At 47.3% G+C, this 22047-nt stretch overlaps 1 protein-coding gene and 1 long non-coding RNA gene across 3 annotated transcripts; one reads left to right on the forward strand and one right to left on the reverse strand.

Annotated features, from left to right (window-relative positions):
- Positions 1 to 2407: 2407 nt before the first annotated feature.
- LOC311522016 (uncharacterized protein) lies at positions 2408 to 18150 on the reverse strand. Of its 2 annotated transcripts, XM_084630834.1 has the most exons (8): positions 16622 to 16760; positions 13970 to 16094; positions 13602 to 13702; positions 9666 to 9807; positions 8343 to 8434; positions 7958 to 8084; positions 7457 to 7570; positions 2408 to 7113 (listed from the first exon to the last, which is right to left on the reverse strand). In XM_084630834.1, the coding sequence occupies exons 4-8, from the start codon at positions 9766 to 9768 to the stop codon at positions 5561 to 5563; spliced, it is 1989 nt and encodes a 662-aa protein (XP_084486960.1). In that variant the 5' UTR covers positions 9769 to 9807; positions 13602 to 13702; positions 13970 to 16094; positions 16622 to 16760; the 3' UTR covers positions 2408 to 5560. The 2 variants fall into 2 exon arrangements, with proteins under 2 accessions (XP_084486960.1, XP_084486959.1); XM_084630833.1 differs by lacking the exons at positions 13970 to 16094; positions 16622 to 16760 and adding an exon at positions 18040 to 18150.
- Positions 18028 to 21837, forward strand: LOC311522017. Its single transcript, XR_014712024.1, has 3 exons — positions 18028 to 18167; positions 19569 to 19762; positions 20504 to 21837. It is a non-coding gene; the product is annotated as an uncharacterized lncRNA (long non-coding RNA).
- The last annotated feature ends 210 nt before the right edge of the window (positions 21838 to 22047 follow it).

Below are 22047 nucleotides of genomic sequence, written 5' to 3' on the forward strand. Positions count from 1 at the left end.
AACACGGCTGTTACTCTGAAATGTATCATCTAGAAAGTCCAGTTTATAACAATGATAGTATGTTGTATGACTCTGAGCAATTTCCTGTGTTTAACCAATTTTGCTATGACCAGAGAGAGGTTGTCTCTAACCTGGGGAAGGTGAAAAATAGCTGTTTGTGCAAAAAAGCAATTTATATGTGAATGAAGTCTCTGAAGGTCTGTCTAGTATCTCAGAAGTGAATCTGAAATTAGATAAAGCACAAAGAGAGCTCATTTATGGGGGAAATGTTTCTCTAGAGCAGCTTAAAGTTGATGATCAGGTTAAAGCCCTAATTAAGGAAGAAAAGGGTAGATTTTTTTATGAGTGATGGATTGCTGGCAACTGAAGTTTGTAAAAGTGAGCCTGACCCAGGTAGAAGTGATTTGCTTAAAGTAGCTCAGTATAATGTGGAGAATAGCAGTTTATCTGTTGGGAGTGGCAACTTGCCTGTTAAGGACACTTTCCCACGCCACTACAGTATTAATTCTGCTGGCATCATTGCGGTACATATCATTGCAGCACGAGGACCAGGTCTGTATCCAAAATCTTGCAGCATCTGCTCCCTTGACACCTCTGTTACCCTCACAAGACTGATATCACATCGGGTCACCTACGGGAGACGGTGGAAGTTTTCATTACAGGTGCTCACACTGCAAACAATAGAGCATGTGATCCCACGCCCATTGTGGTTTCCAGGTCCCTCAACCAGTTTTGCTAACATACTGGTGGTTTGGGTGGCAGGGATGGGCATTGACCTCAGAATCTGCAAGTCCAGGGTGCCTGATACCATCAGCAATAAGGGAAGCGGGGGTCCTGTGTTCTCATGGCTGCCCCACGCCCCTCCCCCTGAGCTGCCTCGGACAAAGACCGGTATTTGGGAGAGTTAATGCTGGTCCCTGGTAACCAAGCACTGCCCATGTTTCCCACAAGTTGCAGCACAGGGCCCATTGCCCGTGCCGCTAGGTCATACCTTGGCAGGAACAGCAAACCGGTTCACTGAATAGCTAGGGATACAGATTACGTTCAGGATTGCACTTCAGTGTAATAAGGGGAGTGATTTTTAAATAGTAACTTTGTACTAGACACTGGGTATGCACTGACAGAGTTTGCCTTGTGCTTTGCATGCCTTACAGTGGAAAGCTTGGCCTTCAGCACAGCCTCCACACTGGCAGAGAGGCTGTCACAGAACATACAGAGAGGAGGCACAAAAATTATAACAAGACTAGACAAAATGCCTTACAGTGAGGGACTTAGAGAGTTCAATTGGTTTAGCTTTTCAAAAAGAAGATTGAGAGTGATTTGATTACAATTTAAATGCTTTTATAGAGATAAAATCCCAGCTCCTAAAGGGCTGTTTAATCTAATGGAAAAAGGCAGGGCCACCACCAATGACTGCAAGCTGAAGCAAGCTAAATTTGAATTATCAATAAGTACCAAATTTTTAAAGGTGAGTGATTAACCACTGGAACAAACTACTAAGGGAAGTTTATATAACCCTATGGAACTCATTTCCACTAGATAGCATTGAGATTTGGAAATCATGGAATTTTGAAAAAGGGTCGGATAGAAATATAGATAATGAGAACCTCTAGAGTTACACTAGCTGAACTAATATATAATGTATATATGACGAATCTTTTTCAGGGCACAAGCCAACAACTGGTTGACAGGAACTGTTGCTAGGGACAGATTTTGCCATGTCCACAATGGGGTTTCCTGCACATTCCAACCATGTAGTGCTGGCCGCTGTCAGACACAGGTCGAGATGAACGACTGGTCTGCCCCGATGTGGCTATTGGGACTGAACAACATCATGGCAGTTGATGAAAAAATAAAGTTGAATTTGCAGAGAGGTAAAAGAGGGGCTCAGATCTCAGTCTCTTACCAGTGAGAGGGAACGAGCAGGCAGCTGAGCAAAAACGGATCCCCTTAGAATTTCTTCAGGAACAAGGGATTTATCCCCACAACCTTCCAGAGAAAAGCAATGTGTTCCCTAGTAAGGAGCCAAAAGGGGTGCTTTTGTTGTGAGCTAGTGTCACAAATGTCCCCAGCCCAACCAAAGAAATACACAAACTCACTGTTTCGTAACAGGCCCACCCACTTTCACTGGGGCATTCATGTTTAATTAATAGCACCCAGAGTTAATAGTGTAAAGTAGTGCTACTTTTATTAAATGAAGCCTATTGAGAAATGAAAAAAAAAGGCATCTCTTCCTTGATCTGTAATCCCTTCCCCTTAATGCCTCACACATCTGGGATACTGTCCTCTGTCTTAATGAAATCCAGTCACTATGAGGCCCCATTCCCATTACAGCTAGAAATGTGATCCTGTAAGTCGTTTGAGGTGGTTGCTCATTAAGTTTGTCATCAGTTAATGAGATCTCAGATAACTCACTCAATCACTTTATTGATTAGCAATAAAACAGCATAATACAGAAAGGTCAGACATTACCAGGATAGAGAACAGGTCTTCCAGTGACTGTAGTTTACATATTTCTTGTGTTGATAACCAATAATTTGTCAATAATTAATAAATGAATAGCTAATAATGGATAAGGATTTTAAGTGTGATTATATGTTTAATTAATAGCCTTCTCTTAAATTTAGATTTAGTTAACAAGTCAGCTTTGATTTAATTTATTAAACAGTCAAGACAACACATACAGAGAGGCATGCAATTACCTACAACTGTGGAAGGCTTTCTCCATAGCTTCAGACAGTCTGGATCCTGTCTGCCAGTGGTCTTACTTCCTTATGATTTCTTGTGGTAATTATACTCTGGTAACTCTCATTAGTTCAACATTTCAACCCTTATCAATTTCCTCCTTTTGGTATATACTTCTCCATATCTTAGGACTTGTCTACACTACGGGGGTAAGTCGATACCCCCGACTCCACTTCACTCAACTCCAGTGAATAACGTAGCTGGAGTCGACATAGCTCAGATCAACTTACTGTAGTCTCTACACCGCACTGCATCGACGGGAGATGTTCTCCCGTCAACTTACCTTACACTACTCATTGTGGTGGAGTACTGAAATTGACAGGAGAGTGATCTGCGGTCGATTTAGTGGGTCTTCACTAGACCCGCTAAATCAATGCCCGGTACATTGACTGCGGCAGCAGCATTGATCCCTGGTAAGTGTATACATGCCCTTAGGCTCTTTCCTCAGTTCCCTTTTCCTGGTAATTTTCCAACTGTTTCAAAACCTACTGGTTAGTCATTGTTTATGGCCTTTTTTATGCATTACATACCTTGCAAATATGTTGCAGTTACTACATTGCAAAAATATATTGTATAACATAAAATATATCATGGGTTACTGCATTGTAAAATTCCATTCCTTGCTAGATACACCTCTACCCGATATAATGCTGTCCTCGGGAACCAAAAAATCTTACCGCGTTATAGGCGAAACTGCGTTATATCAAACTTGCTTTGATCCACTGGAGCACGCAGCCCTGCCCCTCCGGAGCGCTGCTTTACTGCATTATATCCAAATTCGTGTTATATCGGGGTAGAGGTGTGCTTTATCTTAATTGCAAAGTATCACGGGAATCTTGCCCCCAGGCAAGCCGTAAAATCTTTCCTGATCTATCTTTAAGTGTCAATACCTGTGTCTATTCCAATTTGCTTATTCCCGACACATATGCCCCAGTTGTTTACAGCCTAGTTACTTCCTATTTCTGTTAGTACCACTCCATGTCCCTTACTCAGCAAAACATCTAGTACTTGCAATTAATGGTTAAAACATCTGCAAACAGATCAGTCTCAGTACCTCTCCATTCCTTATTTCACCAGCAAGCATTGCAGTCTGTCACACATATCCTTTATATATTTTGTATAGCTGCAAAGCCTTAGGGGCCTTTAGTTCATAAGCTAACAAATCACACTCAGGCTTAACCAGCTGTAAGTTATACGGGGCATTTTCTGTTTTCCAGTTCATACCCAGCACTCTGCCCAACTGTGTTTTTAGGAGTAAATTGTGAAACATTTTGGGCAGCAATTCTATGCAGGATGAGCAGCAGGTCCCTGCACCAAGGATTATGGGTATTTTTTCAGACACTGTCAGTGGACTCTAGAATGCACAGCTCGGGGAGGAAGAAGGACTTGCATTACTAGTTACACTGGCACAGTTAAGGGTACCTGCCACACAGGAAAAATCACGATGTGCCTAACCCCTTACAAGAGCCATGGAATAGACTGATGCTGGGGATGGAAGATCCAGGTGAAGATGCACTCAGCATCCCATTATTAATCATATGCTTTTGACAGTGAGCTGAATCTTTAGCCAATAGTGCTATAGCCCATTAGCGCATGGTAGAAAGCTGCTGTAGGGGTGGTGCAAGGCTGACTTACTCCTGTTCACCTGTTACCTTGAAAACTGCTCTCGCTAAGAGCTTGTCTACATGTGGAATTTAAGTGGCATAAAATATACCAGTATCATTATACCTCTGTAACGCCCCATGTTGACACACTTATTCACAGGAAGTTATGCCATTATAACTATACTGGCAAAATTATACCAGTAAAACTTCCGGAGTAGATAAGTTTAAAAAACACAGTTGCCTCAGTGCCAAATACAGAGGTAAAATAACCTCTCTGTTCCTACTTGATATTCCCCTGTTTATGCATCTCAGGATTGCGTGAGTTCTTTTGGAGACAACATCATACTGGGAGTTCATATTCAGCTGATTATCCACCACAAACCCGAAATCTTTTTCAGAGTCCCACCTTCCCAGGATGGAATCCCCCATCCTATAAGTATGGCCTACATATTTTGTCCTAGATGTATACATTTACATTTAGCCACATTAAAATGCATACTGTTTTCTTGTGCCCAGTGTGCAAAGTGATCCAGTTCACTGTTAAATCAGAGACCTGTCCTCTTCATTATTTATCATCCTCTGGTTTAGAGTGTCATCTGCAAATTTTATCAGTGATCATTTTATGGGTTTTTTTCCAGGTAATTGATAAAAATGTTACAAAGCAGAGAATCAAGAACTGATCTCTGCAGGACCCCATTAGAAACACACCTGCTCAATGAGGATTCCCTGTTTACAGTTACATTTTGTGACATCTCAGTTCACCAGGTTTTAATCCATTTATAGAGTACCATGTTAAAATACCCGTGTCTTCACAATGTGCGGAGGACGCCATTTTGTTCTACACAATGGCATCCTCCCTGTGTGTTCAGGGGCCGGATGGAATCGTCCCACTGGCACAGCCAGTCAGGAAGTCATATTCAGGGCTCACATGGGAATGCAATCCATGCGTTGCATCCAGAGATGGCATACCGCTGCGCAACTTCCAAAATTCAACTTAACTGCCTTGAAATTCTCACTAACCATCCCCCCACCCCATCAAAAGATCAGTTCCTCTCTTCATCAGCTTTGTCCTCCTCCCATCATCAAAAATAAGCCAATACTATCCACCCATCCTCCTTAAGCCTTGTATTTTAGAAGTGTCTCACCAGAATTAAAAAAAAAAAACAAACAAACCACTCCACTGTTTTCTACCATTGCGATTGTAGATCTATTTAATCTGAAGCTACATTTGCGGTGTGGGGTTTCTTTTTCAAGTGCAGTTTTGCCAAGTGTTGAACAAGGTTTGATTTGTGATTGAAGCCTTTCCCACATTCAGTACATTTGTGAGGCCTCCCTCCGCAGTGCATTAACTCATGCTGGGAAAGGGAAAACTTCTGACGAAAGCTTTTCTCACACTGGGTGCATTTATAGGGCCGCTCCCCAGTGTGGATCCTCATGTGTTTATGTAGGGTTTCTTTCCGCCCAAAGCCTTGCCCACATTCAGTACATTTAAAAGATTTAGCTCCTGTGTGGGTTTTACGGTGAGTACAAAGGACCCCTTTCAGTCTGAAGCTTTTGTGACAGTCAGGACACTGATAGGCTCTCTCTCCTGTGTGGATTGTCTGATGGGAAGCAAGGTGCAAGTACTCTCTGAATTTTTTCCCACAGTCAGTGCAACTGTAGTTTTTCTCCTCTTTGTGGATCCTTTCATGTCTGCTGAGTGACGATCTGCAGTTAAAGCTCTTTCCACAGTCGGCGCATACATGGGATCTCTCTCCTGTGTGTTTTTTCTGATGCCATCGGAGGTGCGAGTTGTGGTAATAGCTTTTCCCACACTCAGTACAGCTGTAACGTCTCTCTTTGGGACGGACTTTCTGATGCACTGCTGAGCTTCTACTGAAGCTTTTCTGATCACTACTTGTACTCGGTTGTGCTCCCTGATTGGTGCTCTGGTGGCCAATGGGGCAGTTCAGTTTCTTGGAAATTTGTTTATGTTGAATAGATACGCTGCCTCTCCCCCCTTCCGGGGTCCCATGCTGCCTTCGTGCAGCTCCCGCACTTCCACAGGCTTCTCCCCACTCAAGACTCTGAGGTCTCCCCAACAACATCCTGTCCTGCTCTGCTCTTACCAGCCCTTCCTTCTGGGGATTCTTGTCTCTGTTCTCACTCACCATCCCATCATTAAACCCTCTAGACACCTCTCCTGAATGGATTCTCTGATGCTGAATAAGTCTGTCTTTTAGAATAAAGAGCTGGCCACAGTCTGGACACTTATGGGGTCTCTCTGACTTGTGGACTGTGTAACAATGAAGAACAAGGCTTGTCTTATGTCTGAAGCTTTTCCCGCATTCATTACATTTATAAGGTCGCTCCTCTGGGTGAATTCTCAGATGTATCTGAAGGTTTTCTTGTCGAGAGAAGCCTTTGCCACACCCATAACACTTGTAGACACTTTTTTCTGCATCAGTTTGCTGACAGTGCTGAATAAGGAGCGAACTGTTACTGAAACCTGCCCTCTGTTCATTGACAGTATTTGGTGTCTCCCCCATAAGGATTACCGGGTGGGCACTGGTGTCCTTGGATTTCCTCAAACCTCTTTTGCTGTGAGTGGATTTACTCCTGCCTGGCGGGTCTCCCCTCTGCCGTCCTGCCCTGCCATGGCTCTCACTGGCATCTGCCCCGTCAGGGCACTGTAGTCTCCCTGAAAACATCCTGTGAATCTTCATTCTCACAGCCCCTTCCTGCTGGGGACTCTCCTCCTTGTTTTCACTTGCTATCCCGGTACCTGTTGGGAGAGAGAATCCAGATGGGATTCATTCCATGTGCTGGGGACAGAGGGGGCAGAAAAGGGATTGGTCATCGATAAGAGAACCTGACAGGTAGGAAGTAAATTCCCCAAATCTTTCCACAGAAGGGAAAAGGGGTCAGTTCTGCCTCAAAGACCCACCTGAGCCCTGAGGAAAAGGCTTCTGCCAGGGGTCAGGCAGAACGAGTGGGAGCCACGACTGACACCTGCCAGGAGGACAGGGCACAATAGTGAGTCAGATGAGGACTCAGTGGGTTTGCTGGAATTCCAGCTTTTCCCTCAGTCCCAGATGGTTTCTCAGTTGGTGTGACTCATTCCTCACCAGTGCTAGTGCCTCTTGGGATTTCCCTTTCCTCAGAGCCCTGAAGATCTGGGAACCACGGCTCTTCCCCTCGCTCCATCTGGGACAGCACATCTGGTTTAGCAATAGGAAATCCTGCTCAATGGAAAGAGGTACATGCATCACAACATGGCAAGTATTTGTCGATCACTTAACTACAAAGAACAGCAAAGAAAATCTTGGAATGAAGGGGAAAGACATAATCCATATAGGTTTACTTGTAGCACCTTAGAGACTAACCAACTTATTTGAGCATAAGCTTATGCTCAAATAAATTGGTTAGTCTCTAAGGTGCCACAAGTCCTCCTTTTCTTTTTGCGAATACAGACTGACACGGCTGCTACTCTGAAACCAATCCATATAGGTTGTCAATTATTCATGAAACCCCCTTTGGCGAGCAGATTGTCTGGTGGGAAATGGGTTGTGTTCCTTATAGGAGATTTAGGCCATGTCTACACTACGGGGACGATAGCAACTGCTCACCCAATGAGAGGAGAGTCTCGTAATTCTCCTGCATGACATCTCTGTAGAGTTCCCTCTGCTTTTCATCCAAAAGAGCCCATTCATCTTCAGAGAAGTACACGGCCACCTCCTCAAACGTCACTGGCATCTGAAATGATATGTGTCCTCCACTCAGCACCTGCCTGCTCTGGCCACAATCCCACCACTCAGACACAAGCGGAGCAGAAAAAGGCAAAGCCATCACTGTCAATGCAGCACTGGGGGAGAAGGAACCCCATTTCCCATGATCCCAACCTCCTCCAAACAGCAAGAGATGCCTGACTCAGCCTGCCCTCAAAGCTCCCCATCCCGCCAGAACTCAGCCCCAGCTCAGGCCACTGCAAGCAAGCACCATTTCACAACTCACCATAAAGCCAAACCTACGGAGCAAGGCCACCATATCCTGGTCTCCTTCATTCCCCTTATCATAAGGAACAAACAAATAAGGCACAGGAAGATCTAAAGGATAATAAAGATACCATTAGAGGGACCCACACAGACACACATGCTCCTGGATCTTACGACTCTACTAGGAACAGGGACCTACCCGCTCACCACATGCCACGAGACAACCAAATGCTGTTCTGATGATTTCACAAAAGAATAAATGGACACAAATCAGGAATTATAACATTCAAAAACCACTAGGAAAACTCTTCCGTCTCCCTGGTCACTCAATAACAGACTTAAAAGTAGCAATTTTTCAACAACAAAATTTCAAAAACAGACTCCTAGGAGAAACTGCTGAACTGGAATTAATTTGCAAACTGGACACCATCAAATTAGGCCTGAATAAAGACTGGGAGTGGATGGGTCATTACAAAAACTAATTTCCCCCTACTGTTACTCACACCTTCTTGTCAACTGTTTGAAATGGGCCACCCTCATTACCACTACAAAAGTGATTTTTCCTCCCTTGGTATTCTACTGTTAATTGAATTGTCTCAGCACTGACCCCTCCACTTGGTAAGGCAACTCCCGTCTTTTCACGTACTCTGTGTGTAGATAGAGACATAGAGACAAGATGGCCAGTGTTACTCTGGTGGGTCCTGCGCTTTTCTTGGCGGGGAGCTAAGATGCCACCCCTTGCCCCTGTTCTTGGGGCATCGATGGCCCCACTAGTGGCCTAGGAAGGTGGTAAAGGAGGGAAGCAGGAGAGGGGTCTGGGTTTGCTCCTCACTCTGAGCCCCAGCCCCTCTCAACCCCTATGGGTTCTTACCCTCTTCCCCCTTGGGTGGGGTACCTGCAGTCCTTAGATGCTGGGGAAGGGAGTCTACCTCCCATACTGGGCAGGGTCCCCCTTACTTCAGTTCTCTGATTTTCCAAGTCTCACAGCACACCTCCAATCTCCTCTCCTCTTCCCCTGTCTGCCTGAAGCAGGGGGTTTTATTAGGTTCCTAACAGGGCCTTAATTGACTGCAGGTGCTCCAATTAACCTGCAGCCACCTTCCCTAGTCTACAGGGAACCACACCTTAATTAGCCTTGAGTTTATATATTTCCCCTCTAGCACTCTCACACTGCTCCCTGGCCCTCTTGTATCACAATATATATACACCTGCTACTTTAGTTTGCACTCCATGCATCTGATGAAGTGGGTTCTAGCCCACAAAAGTTTATGCCCAAAAAAATCTGTTAGTTTCTAAGGTGCCACAAGGACTCCTAGTTGTTTTTGCACACACAACTTGTTACCTAGTTGCCATGAATACTGCAGTTTCTCTCTGAGGTCACAGCTCAGTTGTGGTCCTGGGTGGTGGAAGATCTGAGACGTTGAATTGGACAGGGGCTCCATCATCTCAGAAATCCCTTCTCTTCCAATCACACAAACTGAAACCTGGGAAACATAGACGTTAGCTCTGTGTGAGGTACAAAGGTTTCATCTGAGGGGCAGTGACAAGTGCCTCTCAGATTCTCTACTAAACAAAGTTATTGAAAGCCGATGGGCCTGCCACACACATGAAAGGAGCTCTGTGTCCCCCCACATTTCCATCTTCCAATTTTCACCAGTATCAGTTGGGTTCTGCCCATTGATGACTAGAAGAGATCCCTCCATTTTGTATTTCTTCCTTGTAGTCTTCTGCCCAAACCAAGCCTTCTTCCTTCTTGTGCTGCTTTTTTCTTCCTAGTGAACCCTTTCTGAACTTAGGTGATGTTACCTCAGTTCTGCCTTTTATTTGACTGATCATGGCACCTCGGAATATCAGATCACAATTGCACTACTGCAGGTAGATGGCTCTTTTAACGCTTTTTAATGAACATTATTATTATTTATTTGTGTTAGCTTAGAGTTCAGGACTTTTAATCATGGGACAAGACCCCATTGTATCAGACACTGAAAAAAGACACAACAAAAAGACAGTCTTTACCCGCAAAGAGCTTCACTTGTAACATAATCCTTCTACATTTCAGGGGCATCACTCAAAAGTTTTACAATTTTCTCATGAGTATGAATTTACAGAATTTTATTTAATGGCAACCTTTTTGTTTGAACTTGTACCAGATCCAGATTTAACTGTTCCTTTTTCAAGACCCTTAAGGGATTTGAAATGTAAAGTACTCCATAAGGCTTTCATTTCAACTATATGCCTTATTCCATTTTCCTTTAGCTGTAGAGAGTATTCAAGAGGGGGGAGGAGGAAACCCTGACAAGCAGTCTTTTTGATAATGTTATGGATGGTAACAAAATTCCTTTTTGGGGGGGGAAGAGAAGCAGTTAGTTGAAATGGGCTGGAGCTGTTGCTTCTGTTGTTAGAGTCTGATCTCGTTTCTGTGAAGACAAAACCAGACAAATGCACAGAAAAAGGGAGAGGAAAGAACAGCAAAGATAGAAAATGCAGTTCTGTCTCGCATGCTGACTCGCAACTCTGCTGTTGTAGAAACAGGGGAAAAGGTACTTGGTTGTATTGCAAGGTTTGCAAATTCCTCATCCCAAAATTGGGATTTTCAAATCTTATTTGATTAGATGCTACAAAAAAAAAAATCACATTTCAACCTTTCGAGTGTTAATAAAGATAAGAACTTACAACTCATTTGATTTGTACCTAAAACAAACTTAAAACTGATGTTGGTCTCTGTCTTCAGATTTTTAGAAACAGACTAGCTCTTGTCACATTTTTTGCTCAAAGTCCAGATTGGGGAAAGATTGAAAATCTATCCCCCCCATCCCTCTACTCCTCTTGCCTTTTTAAAGCTGCACATTTACAGAAATGGTGAAAATCATAGAATCATAGAATATCAGGGTTGGAAGGGACCCCAGAAGGTCATCTAGTCCAACCCCCTGCTCGAAGCAGGACCAATTCCCAGTTAAATCATCCCAGCCAGGGCTTTGTCAAGCCTGACCTTAAAAACCTCTAAGGAAGGAGATTCTACCACCTCCCTAGGTAACGCATTCCAGTGTTTCACCACCCTCTTAGTGAAAAAGTTTTTCCTAATATCCAATCTAAACCTCCCCCACTGCAACTTGAGACCATTACTCCTCATTCTGTCATCTGCTACCATTGAGAACAGTCTAGAGCCATCCTCTTTGGAACCCCCTTTCAGGTAGTTGAAAGCAGCTATCAAATCCCCCTCATTCTTCTCTTCTGCAGGCTAAACAATCCCAGCTCCCTCAGCCTCTCCTCATAACTCATGTGTTCCAGTCCCCTAATCATTTTTGTTGCCCTTCGCTGGACTCTCTCCAATTTATCCACATCCTTCTTGTAGTGTGGGGCCCAAAACTGGACACAGTACTCCAGATGAGGCCTCACCAATGTCGAATAGAGGGGAACGATCACGCCCCTCGATCTGCTGGCAATGCCCCTACTTATACATCCCAAAATGCCATTGGCCTTCTTGGCAACAAGGGCACACTGCTGACTCATATCCAGCTTCTCGTCCACTGTCACCCCTAGGTCCTTTTCCGCAGAACTGCTGCCTTGCCATTCGGTCCCTAGTCTGTAGCTGTGCATTGGGTTCTTCCGTCCTAAGTGCAGGACCCTGCACTTATCCTTATTGAACCTCATCAGATTTCTTTTGGCCCAATCCTCTAATTTGTCTAGGTCCTTCTGTATCCTATCCCTCCCCTCCAGCGTATCTACCACTCCTCCCAGTTTAGTATCATCCGCAAATTTGCTGAGAGTGCAATCCACACCATCCTCCAGATCATTTATGAAGATATTGAACAAAACCGGCCCCAGGACCGACCCTTGGGGTACTCCACTTGATACCGGCTGCCAACTAGACATGGAGCCATTGATCACTACCCGTTGAGCCCGACAATCTAGCCAGCTTTCTACCCACCTTATAGTGCATTCATCCAGCCCATTGTTACACCAAAATGTCACGCACAAGTGGTTAAACTTGCTGACTAGCAGAAATTTTAGCCCTCGTGTCATTTTTACCCCTGTATATTTTCTCCTTTTAAAAAGAAGCAACCAACTAATGTTCTTTGGAACCAGTTTTGCATCCATGAGCCATTTGCTACCCCAAAGGTAGTAAAATACACTGGCATTTTAGTCTATGATAGACCTTGCCCACCAACATTTCACAGCCACTGAGGCAAATTAGCCCATCCCAGAGTCTAATTCGAACCACTAGAACTGTGCTGTTTCACATAACAAAATCCACCACCAACACATTGTTTTGTTTTTCCAATCACAAAAATCTTGAGGGTTGCAATAGCCCTTTCCGGTGGTTTGAAACTCAATTTACAGCCCTGAATTAAGCTGCCATTCAGTTAAAAAATGTTATCTAAGCAGAACTTTGCTTTAGCAACTTAACCTTTAACAATTTAAAACACTTTATCACTTTTGCATTTTGCTTAAAAATGCCTTTATGTTGAAGGTTCCAAGTTATTACCAGTTAGAGAAACTACAAAAGAAAACGAGAAACAAAGCATTTGTACAAAGATTTTAAAACCAGTAATAACTATCAAACAAAGTTACAAAAACCTCTGATTTTTTAAACAAGAACATTAGCAGATGGCTTTGCATGCTCAGACAAAACAAGCTCAAACACACTTGGATAACAATTGGTAGTTTGCCAGAGTTTTCAGTTACTGAGTATGTACGTTAACCTTAACCAATTTTGGTCCACTGATTTCTGATCATACCCCTGTTGTTTACCAGACACGATCGAAACACAATCCTAGATTTATAAGATTTACAAATCTCATTTGATTAGATGCTTTCAAAATCACAGTTAAACCTTTCAGAGATTAACAAAGCTAAGAATTTACAACTCACTTCATTTGTAGCTAAAACAAACTTAAAACTGAGGCTGTGGCTTAAAACTTCCCCCACTGATTTCTGATCCCACATTCCTCTTGTTTACCAGTCATGATCTTGACACACTCTGAGTTAGATCAGCAGGCATGTTTGTTGGGTGTAACCCAATCTGTCTGTCTCCCTTTCAAACTGTTTCCCATTAGCATTTGTTATAGGTGCCTGGAACATTTTATAAATTTTTAGCCATTTTTCCACAGTTGGGGTAGGCCTATCTGGCCCCAGTTATTACAACAGGTATACATGTAATGTAGCATGTTTACCCATGGACCACAACTCCATTCTGCTAGACACAGCAGTGTGAAATACAAGTTTGGATGTAAATATCACTAGGCAGAATGGCGACTAAAAGGAAATAAGCACGTACAGCTTTCTTTCTTTCCGAGTCCAGCCATGAACTCTGGCGGTTCTTCTTACTGTTGCTGAGTCTCTGAGTTGATGGACTTTCTTCTTGGTGGTTTCTAGAAACTGGAAAACAGAGATTCTAGTAGGGTAAAATATTTCTGTAACTCAGAAAACACCTATTAAACAAGGGACCCACGGCTTGTCAACTATAGTTGGTTTTCAACCAATTGCACCAAAGAAATTATTTCTTCACAGGCTTTCTTTCATTGGAACCTTTGACCTTAAAGCTGTTGCATGTCTGAATTAATGACTCAAGATTGGAATTATTTAATCTCAGATTATTCATCAGAGATTAGTACAGCACTATACGGAAAGAAATAGCTACATTACCACCCTTTCTTGCTGACGTGTCTGTCCTGCATCTGGAAGGGATGTGCAGTCTTCACTCTGCCAACTAAGTTTCTGTATCAATTTGATTAGATAGGGTTTCAGACAAAGGAAACCTCATTGCCAAGCATATTCTGCCAGAAACATATGTTGCAGTGTCATTTCTATATATTCTCAGTTTACCTGATTTATGTGTGAAGACATGGTTAGAGGACAGCTGGGAGGACTAACAATTCTTTAAGATAGTATCTCTCAGTGGATCCTTCTTATCCCACCATCATTCTTCCCTGTTGATTCCCCAACAGGAAACATCTGCTGTAACAATCATCCCTTGCTGGCAGCCACTCTGACAATTTTTCCTAACATACTTAATTAACGTTAGGAAAAACAAATAAATATGCACATACACATGTCCACATCACTGTAATTTATTTATGATGGGGTTTTTTTATTTGCAAACTCGGTAATAAAAATATTGTACAATTGTCTCTATTCTTTACTGGACCTAAACAGAATAGAAACAAAACTAACGTGCTTTGCATGTTCTTCTTGTCTTTTGTTGTTGTTGTTGTTTCTTTTGCTTTTTTAGTTGTCTAAAAGACTTTTTTAGTTGCTAGCTAGTAAGTCTGCTCCTGTGAAAAGTGATATTTGTATGTTTGTTAAAATCACTTTTCACAGAAGCAGACTTGCTAGCTAACTGGGAGGCAGTGAAAAGCGCTATTAAAAAACATAAACATTTCACTTTTCACAGCAGATTTACTAGCCCCAGCAAGCCGTGGGACAAAGACCTGGATGGGACGGTGGGTAGGGAGGTGGTGGCAGCCAGGGAGGATGGGGGGTGGGTGAGGGGCCAGGAGAAGCAGCAGGGGCCAATGGCAATGGGTGGGGTTGAGCACGGTGCCGGTGTCCAAAGCCCTGTGGCTGGGGACTGGGGCCAGAGGAAGCAGCAGGGTCCGGGGTCATGGAGGGCGATGAGCACAGGGCCAGAGCCCAAAGCCCCACGGCTGGATACTGGGGTCCCACAGCCAGAGGCCAGGGCCTGGGGATGGAGCCTGCTGCCGTGAGGCCAGAGCTTGGGGATGGAGGAGGCAGTGGGGGCCAGGGGTGATGGGCAGGGGGTGGTGAGCCTGGGGACAGAGCCTAAAGCCCCATGGCTGGATCCCAAGGCCCCACAGATGGAGCCCGGGAGACAGCCCGCCGCTGCCTGGCCAAAGGCCGGGGCTGGAGGACGCAGCGAGGATCAGGGGGGTGAGCCCAGGGCCAGAGCCCAAAGCCCCACACACAGATCTTGGAGCCCCATGACCAGAGGCTGAGGCCGGCGCCAGGAACAGAGCCCGCTGCCGCGCAGCCAGAGCCCAGGGATGGAAGAGACAGCGGGTGACCAGGGGCGACAGGCGGGGGCTGAGAGGGGTGGATCCTGGGGCTGGCACCTGCTGCCATGTGGCTGGGGCCAGATCCAGAAGCCCCACAGCCAGATCCTGGGGCCCCACAGCTAGAGCCTGGGGGATGGAGTCTGCTGCCACATGACCGAAGCCCAGGGCCAGAGGAGGCAGTGGGAACCAGGGACGATGTGGGAGCGATGAGCCCAGGACCAGTTGACGGACCATGCCAAAGCCCCATGTGTGGAGCCGGTCACCTGTCACTGCAGGGCTGAAGTCGAAAGCTCGAGCCCCACCGCCCCTAGGAAGGTGGGGAACTCACACCAGCTGCCTGCTCCTCTGGCATTTCTGGCTCCAGAAGGGGGCAGGATCCAACCCCTGCTGGGGGTCCTGGGGGAGGGGTCACTGCTTTGTGCCCCCAATCACTGCCCAGGAGGCTGTGGCCCCAAGAAAAGACCCTGGTGGCCCCCCCCCATCTGAGAAACACTGGTGTAACTAGCGTCATTTGAGGAGGTGGGGCAGCCATGCTGGCAGAAAACCTCCTCCTGTGGGCGTACGCGGTGTCTCCACGCACAGGCTCTGGTGGCCAAGGCTCTGTGGTGGAGACAATCGCAGCGTGCCCGTCATCAGGGCGGTCGTCCTGTTTGCCTGGGCAGCGGCAGAAATAAGAAGTAACGGTGTGATGGATGCACATGGCTCAAGGTCTTCCCTCCTTTTCTCAGCCGACTGCTGTACATTGCTACACAGGCCTTTTAAAAAAAAGCATAACTTGAATTTAGGAGAACTGAATCTGAGCTTTGCCTTACACCAGGGTAGCTTACTCCCTTTTCCGTGCAAGCACCTTTGTAATAAAATAATTATATCCATATGCTGGGCTGGGGGCACTGGACCGCTTTAAACGCAGGGGTGGTTGAAGCAGGACACCTTGCCCCGCGTGTGGACACGGCTCCCTCTGCACCGGCCCTTTTGCGTCCGCCCCACCAAGGCTTTTTGTCACGCGTTGTTTTGCGGGACAGTTGCTGGCCGGCTGGCAGGGACCCCTCCCGGGCGTTGCGGGCTCAGACCTCCCCTCTTTGCACCCCGGGAACCGGCTGCGTGGGGAGGAGCCTGCAAGGCTCAGCTGCAGGGACCCCCCCGCGCCCTGTGCTCCCCGGGAGCCGGCTGGGCTGGGTTCAGGCTCTGCCCCCCTTGTCCGGCCACGGCTCGGCCCGCGGCGGAGCTCTCCCGCCGGGGCAGCTCGTCTCTCCCTCCCTCCCTGCCCCGATCCCCGGCTCACCGCGGCTCCCGGGGCTCTCACCAGCCGGGACCCCGGAGTCGCGCCCGCAGCCAGAGGCGGACCGGGCTCGCTGAGTTGCCGGAGGAAACAAGCGCCGCCGAGGAGGGGAAGTTCCGCCGCTATTCGCTTCCCCCGACCCCCCGGCCGGGTCCCCGCCAGCGCCGGGGACGAGAGGCGGGGGGGGGGGGGGGGCAGGGTTGTCTCGGGTTTGGGGGTGCCCAGAGCCGGTCCGAGTCCTGCCCTCACACCGCACTCCGCCTGCGTGCTGATGCACATAACAAAATGAATGGGGTGGGGCAGAGGGGTTTGGGGTGTGGGTGGGGCAGAGGGTCGGGGTGCCGGGGTGAGGGCTGCAGGGTGGGGCTGGGGATGTGGGGTTCAGGGTGCAGGAGGGGGCTCAAGGCTAGGGCAAAGGGTTGGGGTGAGGGCTGCGGGGTGGGGTTGAGGGGTTTGGGGTGTGGTTGGGGCAGAGGGTTGGGGTGAGGGCTGCGGGGTGGGGCTGAGGGGTTTGCGGTGTGGGTGGGGCAGAGGGTTGGGGTGCGGGGTGTGGGTGCGGCAGGTGGTTGGGGTGTGGGTGGGTCAGAGGGTTGGGGTGCAGGGGTGAGGGCTGCAGGGTGGGGCTGGGGATGTGGGGTTCAGGGTGCAGGAGGGGGCTCAGGGCTGGGGCAAAGGGTTGGGGTGCATGGGGTGCCGGCTCTGGCTGGGGGTGCGAGCTCTGGGGTGGGGCTGGGGCTGAGGGGTTTGGGGTGTGGGTGGGGCAGAGGGTTGGGGTGAGGGGTTTGGGGTGTGGGTGGGTCAGAGGGTTGGGGTGCGGGGGTAAGGGCTGTGGGGTGGGGTTGAGGGGTTTGGGGTGTGGTTGGGGCAGAGGGTTGGGGTGAGGGCTGTGGGGTGGGGCAGAGGGTTGGGGTGCGGGGGTGAGGGCTGCAGGGTGGGGCTGGGGATGTGGGGTTCAGGGTGCAGGAGGGGGCTCAAGGCTGTGGCAAAGGGTTGGGGTGCGGGGGTGAGGGCTGCGGGATGGGGCTGAGGGGTTTGGGGTGTGGGTGGGGCAGAGGGTTGGGGTACGGGGGTGAGGGCTGCAGGGTGGGGCTGGGGTTCAGGGTGCAGGAGGGGGCTCAAGGCTGGGGGGGGCTGCCATCCTGTGTGCGCCTCCTCCCTCCACAGGCGGCAGCTGTGCAGCCACCTCATCCTGCCGCAGGTGCCCGTCCCTTTTGTAGCCGGCAGCGGCTGGCGAGGGAGCACGGCGCGGCGTGGCAGGCAGCAGCCTGCTGCCCAGGGCACAGGCAGGGACGCTCCGGGGGGGGGCATGCGGGGGAGGCATGCGGGGCTGGGGGAGAGACCCAACCCCAAACATTGGTGGAGCCGGGCCCCCAGGCCCTGAATTTTCTGGAGCATGGGCACCATGGGCCCATATAACTCACCGTCCATGGGTTTATTTGACCACCTCTGTGGTGGTTTCTTCTCATTCACCAGACATGCTGCCATAGGTCAACCAGAGAAATCACGGGATTTACCAGGACACTGCAACTAACAACTCCAATACACACGGGTAAGACAGGTTTCCTCTGCCCTTGAACCAAGGTGGCCGCTCACATGTTCCGGAGGACTAGGGTTGCCACCTGTCTGGGTTTTACTTGGGCAGTCCGGTTTTTCGCTTCTGTGTCCAGGTGCCATTTAAGGTTGCCAGGTGCCAGCTTTTTGACTGGCAAGTCTGGTCAAAATGGGGATGTGGCAGTGTCTGGTCAGTACAAAGTCCAATGACCCTGAGTCGGGATCAGACGCCAGGTCGTTAACCCGTGCCAGCCCGGATCACCTCCTGCCTGCAGGCAGGCTCCTTTTCAGGCTGCAGCAGCTGCCACCCCAGCCCCAGAACAGAGGGAGCCCAGTGGCAGGAGCGGGGAGGTTGAGACAATCCAGCAAGCAAGGGAAGCAAATCCAGGAGCGGGGCCTGAGTGAAGAGGGGGAGACTGGTGGAAGAGGCAGGGCAGGGGCAGGGCTTCAAGGATCCAGTTAGCAGCAGTTAGAAAGGTGGCAACCCTAAGAAAACCCTATGATAGTTCCAGAAACTGTGGAGACAACGTGAGTGTGAGATCCTGCCACACGGGGGACATCGTCTTTAAGAGCATACCCACCCTGCCCCTGCTGGTGTGCCCTCATACTCATGGTGAGTGCGAAGTCACGCCACACGGAGACCACTGTTTTTAAGAATGCGCTGTCCTCACTGGCATGACCTACGTGCGAGGTCATACTGCATGAAGGGTGCCATTTCTAAGAGTCAGAGGGGACAGAACATTGTCCCCCATCCAATACCATGTCTGGTTTTGTCCCAGTACTGAAAGGAGGACACGCTTCTCAAAAAAGAGGACCATCTGGTTTAATACGGGACTAGTGGCCTCCCCACCCTTAACCCTGCCCTTCCCAACCAGGACAACACACACTATGAAAACAAGACAACTTAAGCCTAAGATAAAGATGCACCAGCTGTTGGTGGAGGTGCTATCTGCACTGATCATTACACCATTCCCCACTTCCATTTAATAAGAGTTTGAAAACAGCAACCAAAATATTACTGCTGAAACTCCTAGGAATCCAGGTAGTCTGCCATCCACGTGGGTTTCTGGGTTGGTCTTCCCTCTGAAGCCCTGTATTCAGTCATGGACACATCAGTTTTGGTTTTGTTTTAACACCAGTGGTAGGGGCTTGGCACATATGGCATTCACTTTGTATTTCCTGGTTTTCAAAGGTTTAGGTTTAGCCACTTTTCAGTCTGGAAGGACATGAGGCACCACTGAGCAGCCCTAACTTGGCATGCATTAATGACTTTGGGAGGCATTTAAATAAGGGATAGACACTACAAGTCTCTACTTAGTGCCCCAGTTCCAGGAGTCATGTGATTACAGCAGAATCTCAGCTTTCATTAAAAGAAAACTATCATCTGTTATTTTTACAGAGGCCAAAGAGTGTGCTTATTCACCTAAAAAGGAGAGAAATTCCTGGTCTCCATAGGACACTCCTCAAATAAGGAGACAAGGTCCTTGCCCCCAAAGAATTTCCAGTCTACATATTGGATTTGTTTAGCACTTTGCAGTGCAGAGCTGGAAGATAGGAAGCTAGGAACCCTGAAGAAGTTGTTCGTGTCTTGAGGTGAGTGCATTGTTTGCATATCTAGCCATTTTATCCCTTCTTGCAATATTTGGTGCTTTTCTTAAAGCCTTGCTCATGAAGTCAGGTGATCATGTGAGAATCTCTGCTTTAATTTTTAAAAAAGTGTTTACTAACCTTCTCTAAAGGTTGTTCTTTGAGACATGTTGCACACGTCCATTCCTTCTAGGTGCGTGTGCACCCCAAGCACAGTTGCTGAAAATTTTCCCCTCAGCGATACCTGTCGTTAAGGCACCCAGCCATCCCCTCGCCCCCTCCATTCCTTCTTTCCAGAAAACTACGATGTAGAGGGCAGGAGGGTGGATCGCAGAATAGACACATGCAACACACCTCGAAGAACAACAGTCTGAGTCGAGCAGCACTTCCAAGTTGCCACCCTCCTATGCCACAGGTTCAGCACGTCCCTATCCCCACTTTCCCGTTACAATTGTTCTGCTAGTAACCCGCTTGATGAGAAAACCCCACAGGATTGTTGGGCACTGCAGGGATCTCTAGCTTAGGTAAGAGGAGCATTGCTGCAGAGTAAATGGGGAAGCCAAAAACACAAAAGAGACGGGGACGGAGGGAGGGAAACAACCAGCTTAACCATAAAAGTTATTTATTGCCAGGTAATAACAATTCAAGGAGAACCAAACAAACAATACAGCCACATACAAGTGTTGGGATATATATACACATACACATACAAACATCGTGATTCATATACCATGTAATGTGTTATAGGTCATTGAGGCCTGATATGAATGACGCGTACTTGACATGAATACGTGCGTTGAAAGTTGGCAACTGAAGCAAGAACTTAAGGTCAAGGACTATTAGAACTATTTGGGCAAAAATAATCTTATGTTCCAAGAAAAATACAGAAAATCATCAGAAAAGGAAACAACACCAGCTGGACTGATATAAAATTGTATAAGAATTGGAGGAAATGGCACATTGGATCATGGCGGCCTGCCCAGGATTGTGTCTTTGGAATTGTGTGGGTAGAAGGACTAGTAAACGAAGGCAAAGAACGGATGATGCAATGGAATGCGTATAAATGGTTTCCTATGATTTTTACAAATCAGAATTGTTTATTGATCCAGAGCCCCATGTGGATATAGATGTGGTTTTTGCTGGCTCCCTGCATCTTATGATCTTATCCTGACGGAAGGAACCTCAACTGACCATTGGGACCATTCTGACCTTTGGACTCTGGCATAGTATGTTTGGGGTGTGAATGTGGAGTGAGAAAGGTTTGTTTTGTAATCAGTAAAGAGCATTTAGAGTATTCTATACCAACACAGCATCCGCTATCTACTTGCTTCCCGTCCCGTAGGGAGACCTCTACTGCGGGTCTAACACAAGGTCGTCCGCCTAAGAATGCTGGTCTTGGCTGCAGAACGGGCAACTGTATCCTAGAAAGCAGTGGCTCTGAAAAGGATTTAGGGGTCACAGTTGACAGACATCTGAACATGAGCCCCGAGTGTGATCCTGCGGCGAAAAGGGCTAATGTGATGTTTGGATGTATAATCAGAGGAGTAATAAGTAGGGCAAGAGTGATTTTACTCCAGTGTACCACATTGGTGAGACTGATACGATAATACTGTGTACAGTTCTTGTAGTCACATTTTACAAATCATGTTGAAACACTGGAGAGGAGCCACAAAATGATCACAGGGCTAGACAAAATACCTCACAGTGAGGGACTTAGAGCTCAATGTGTGCAGCTTCTCAAAAAGAAGATTCAGAGGTGCGGTGACTTGATTACAATTTAAATGCCTTTACGGGGAGAAAATGCTGGGCCCTAGAGGGCTGTTTAATGTAATGGAGGAAGAGCCACTGCCAAGGACTGCAAAATGAAGCAAAACAAATTTGAATTAGGAATAAATTCCCAAGTTTTAAAGGTGAGGGTGATTAACCACTGGAACAAACTTGTGAGGGAAGTGGTGGATCTCTGTCTCTTGATGTCTTCAGATCAAGGCTGGATGCCTTTCTAGGTGTTCTTTAGGCAAACATAAGTTATTGGCAAAAAGAACAGAAGGACTTGTGGCACCTTAGAGACGAACAAATTTATTTGAGCATAAGTTTTTGTGAGCTACAGCTCACTTCATCGGATGAATCCATCATGCGTCCGAGGAAGTGAGCTGTAGCTCACGAAAGCTTATGCTCAAATAAATTTGTTCGTCTCTAAGGTGCCACAAGTCCTCCTGTTCTTTTTGCGGATATAGACTGACATGGCTGCTACTCTGAAGTAAGTTATTGGGTAGCTGGGTGAAATGTAGAAG

Source organism: Lepidochelys olivacea (assembly GCF_965140295.1).
Source record: "Lepidochelys olivacea isolate rLepOli2 genome assembly, chromosome: 6".
Lineage (NCBI taxonomy): Eukaryota > Metazoa > Chordata > Testudines > Cheloniidae > Lepidochelys > Lepidochelys olivacea.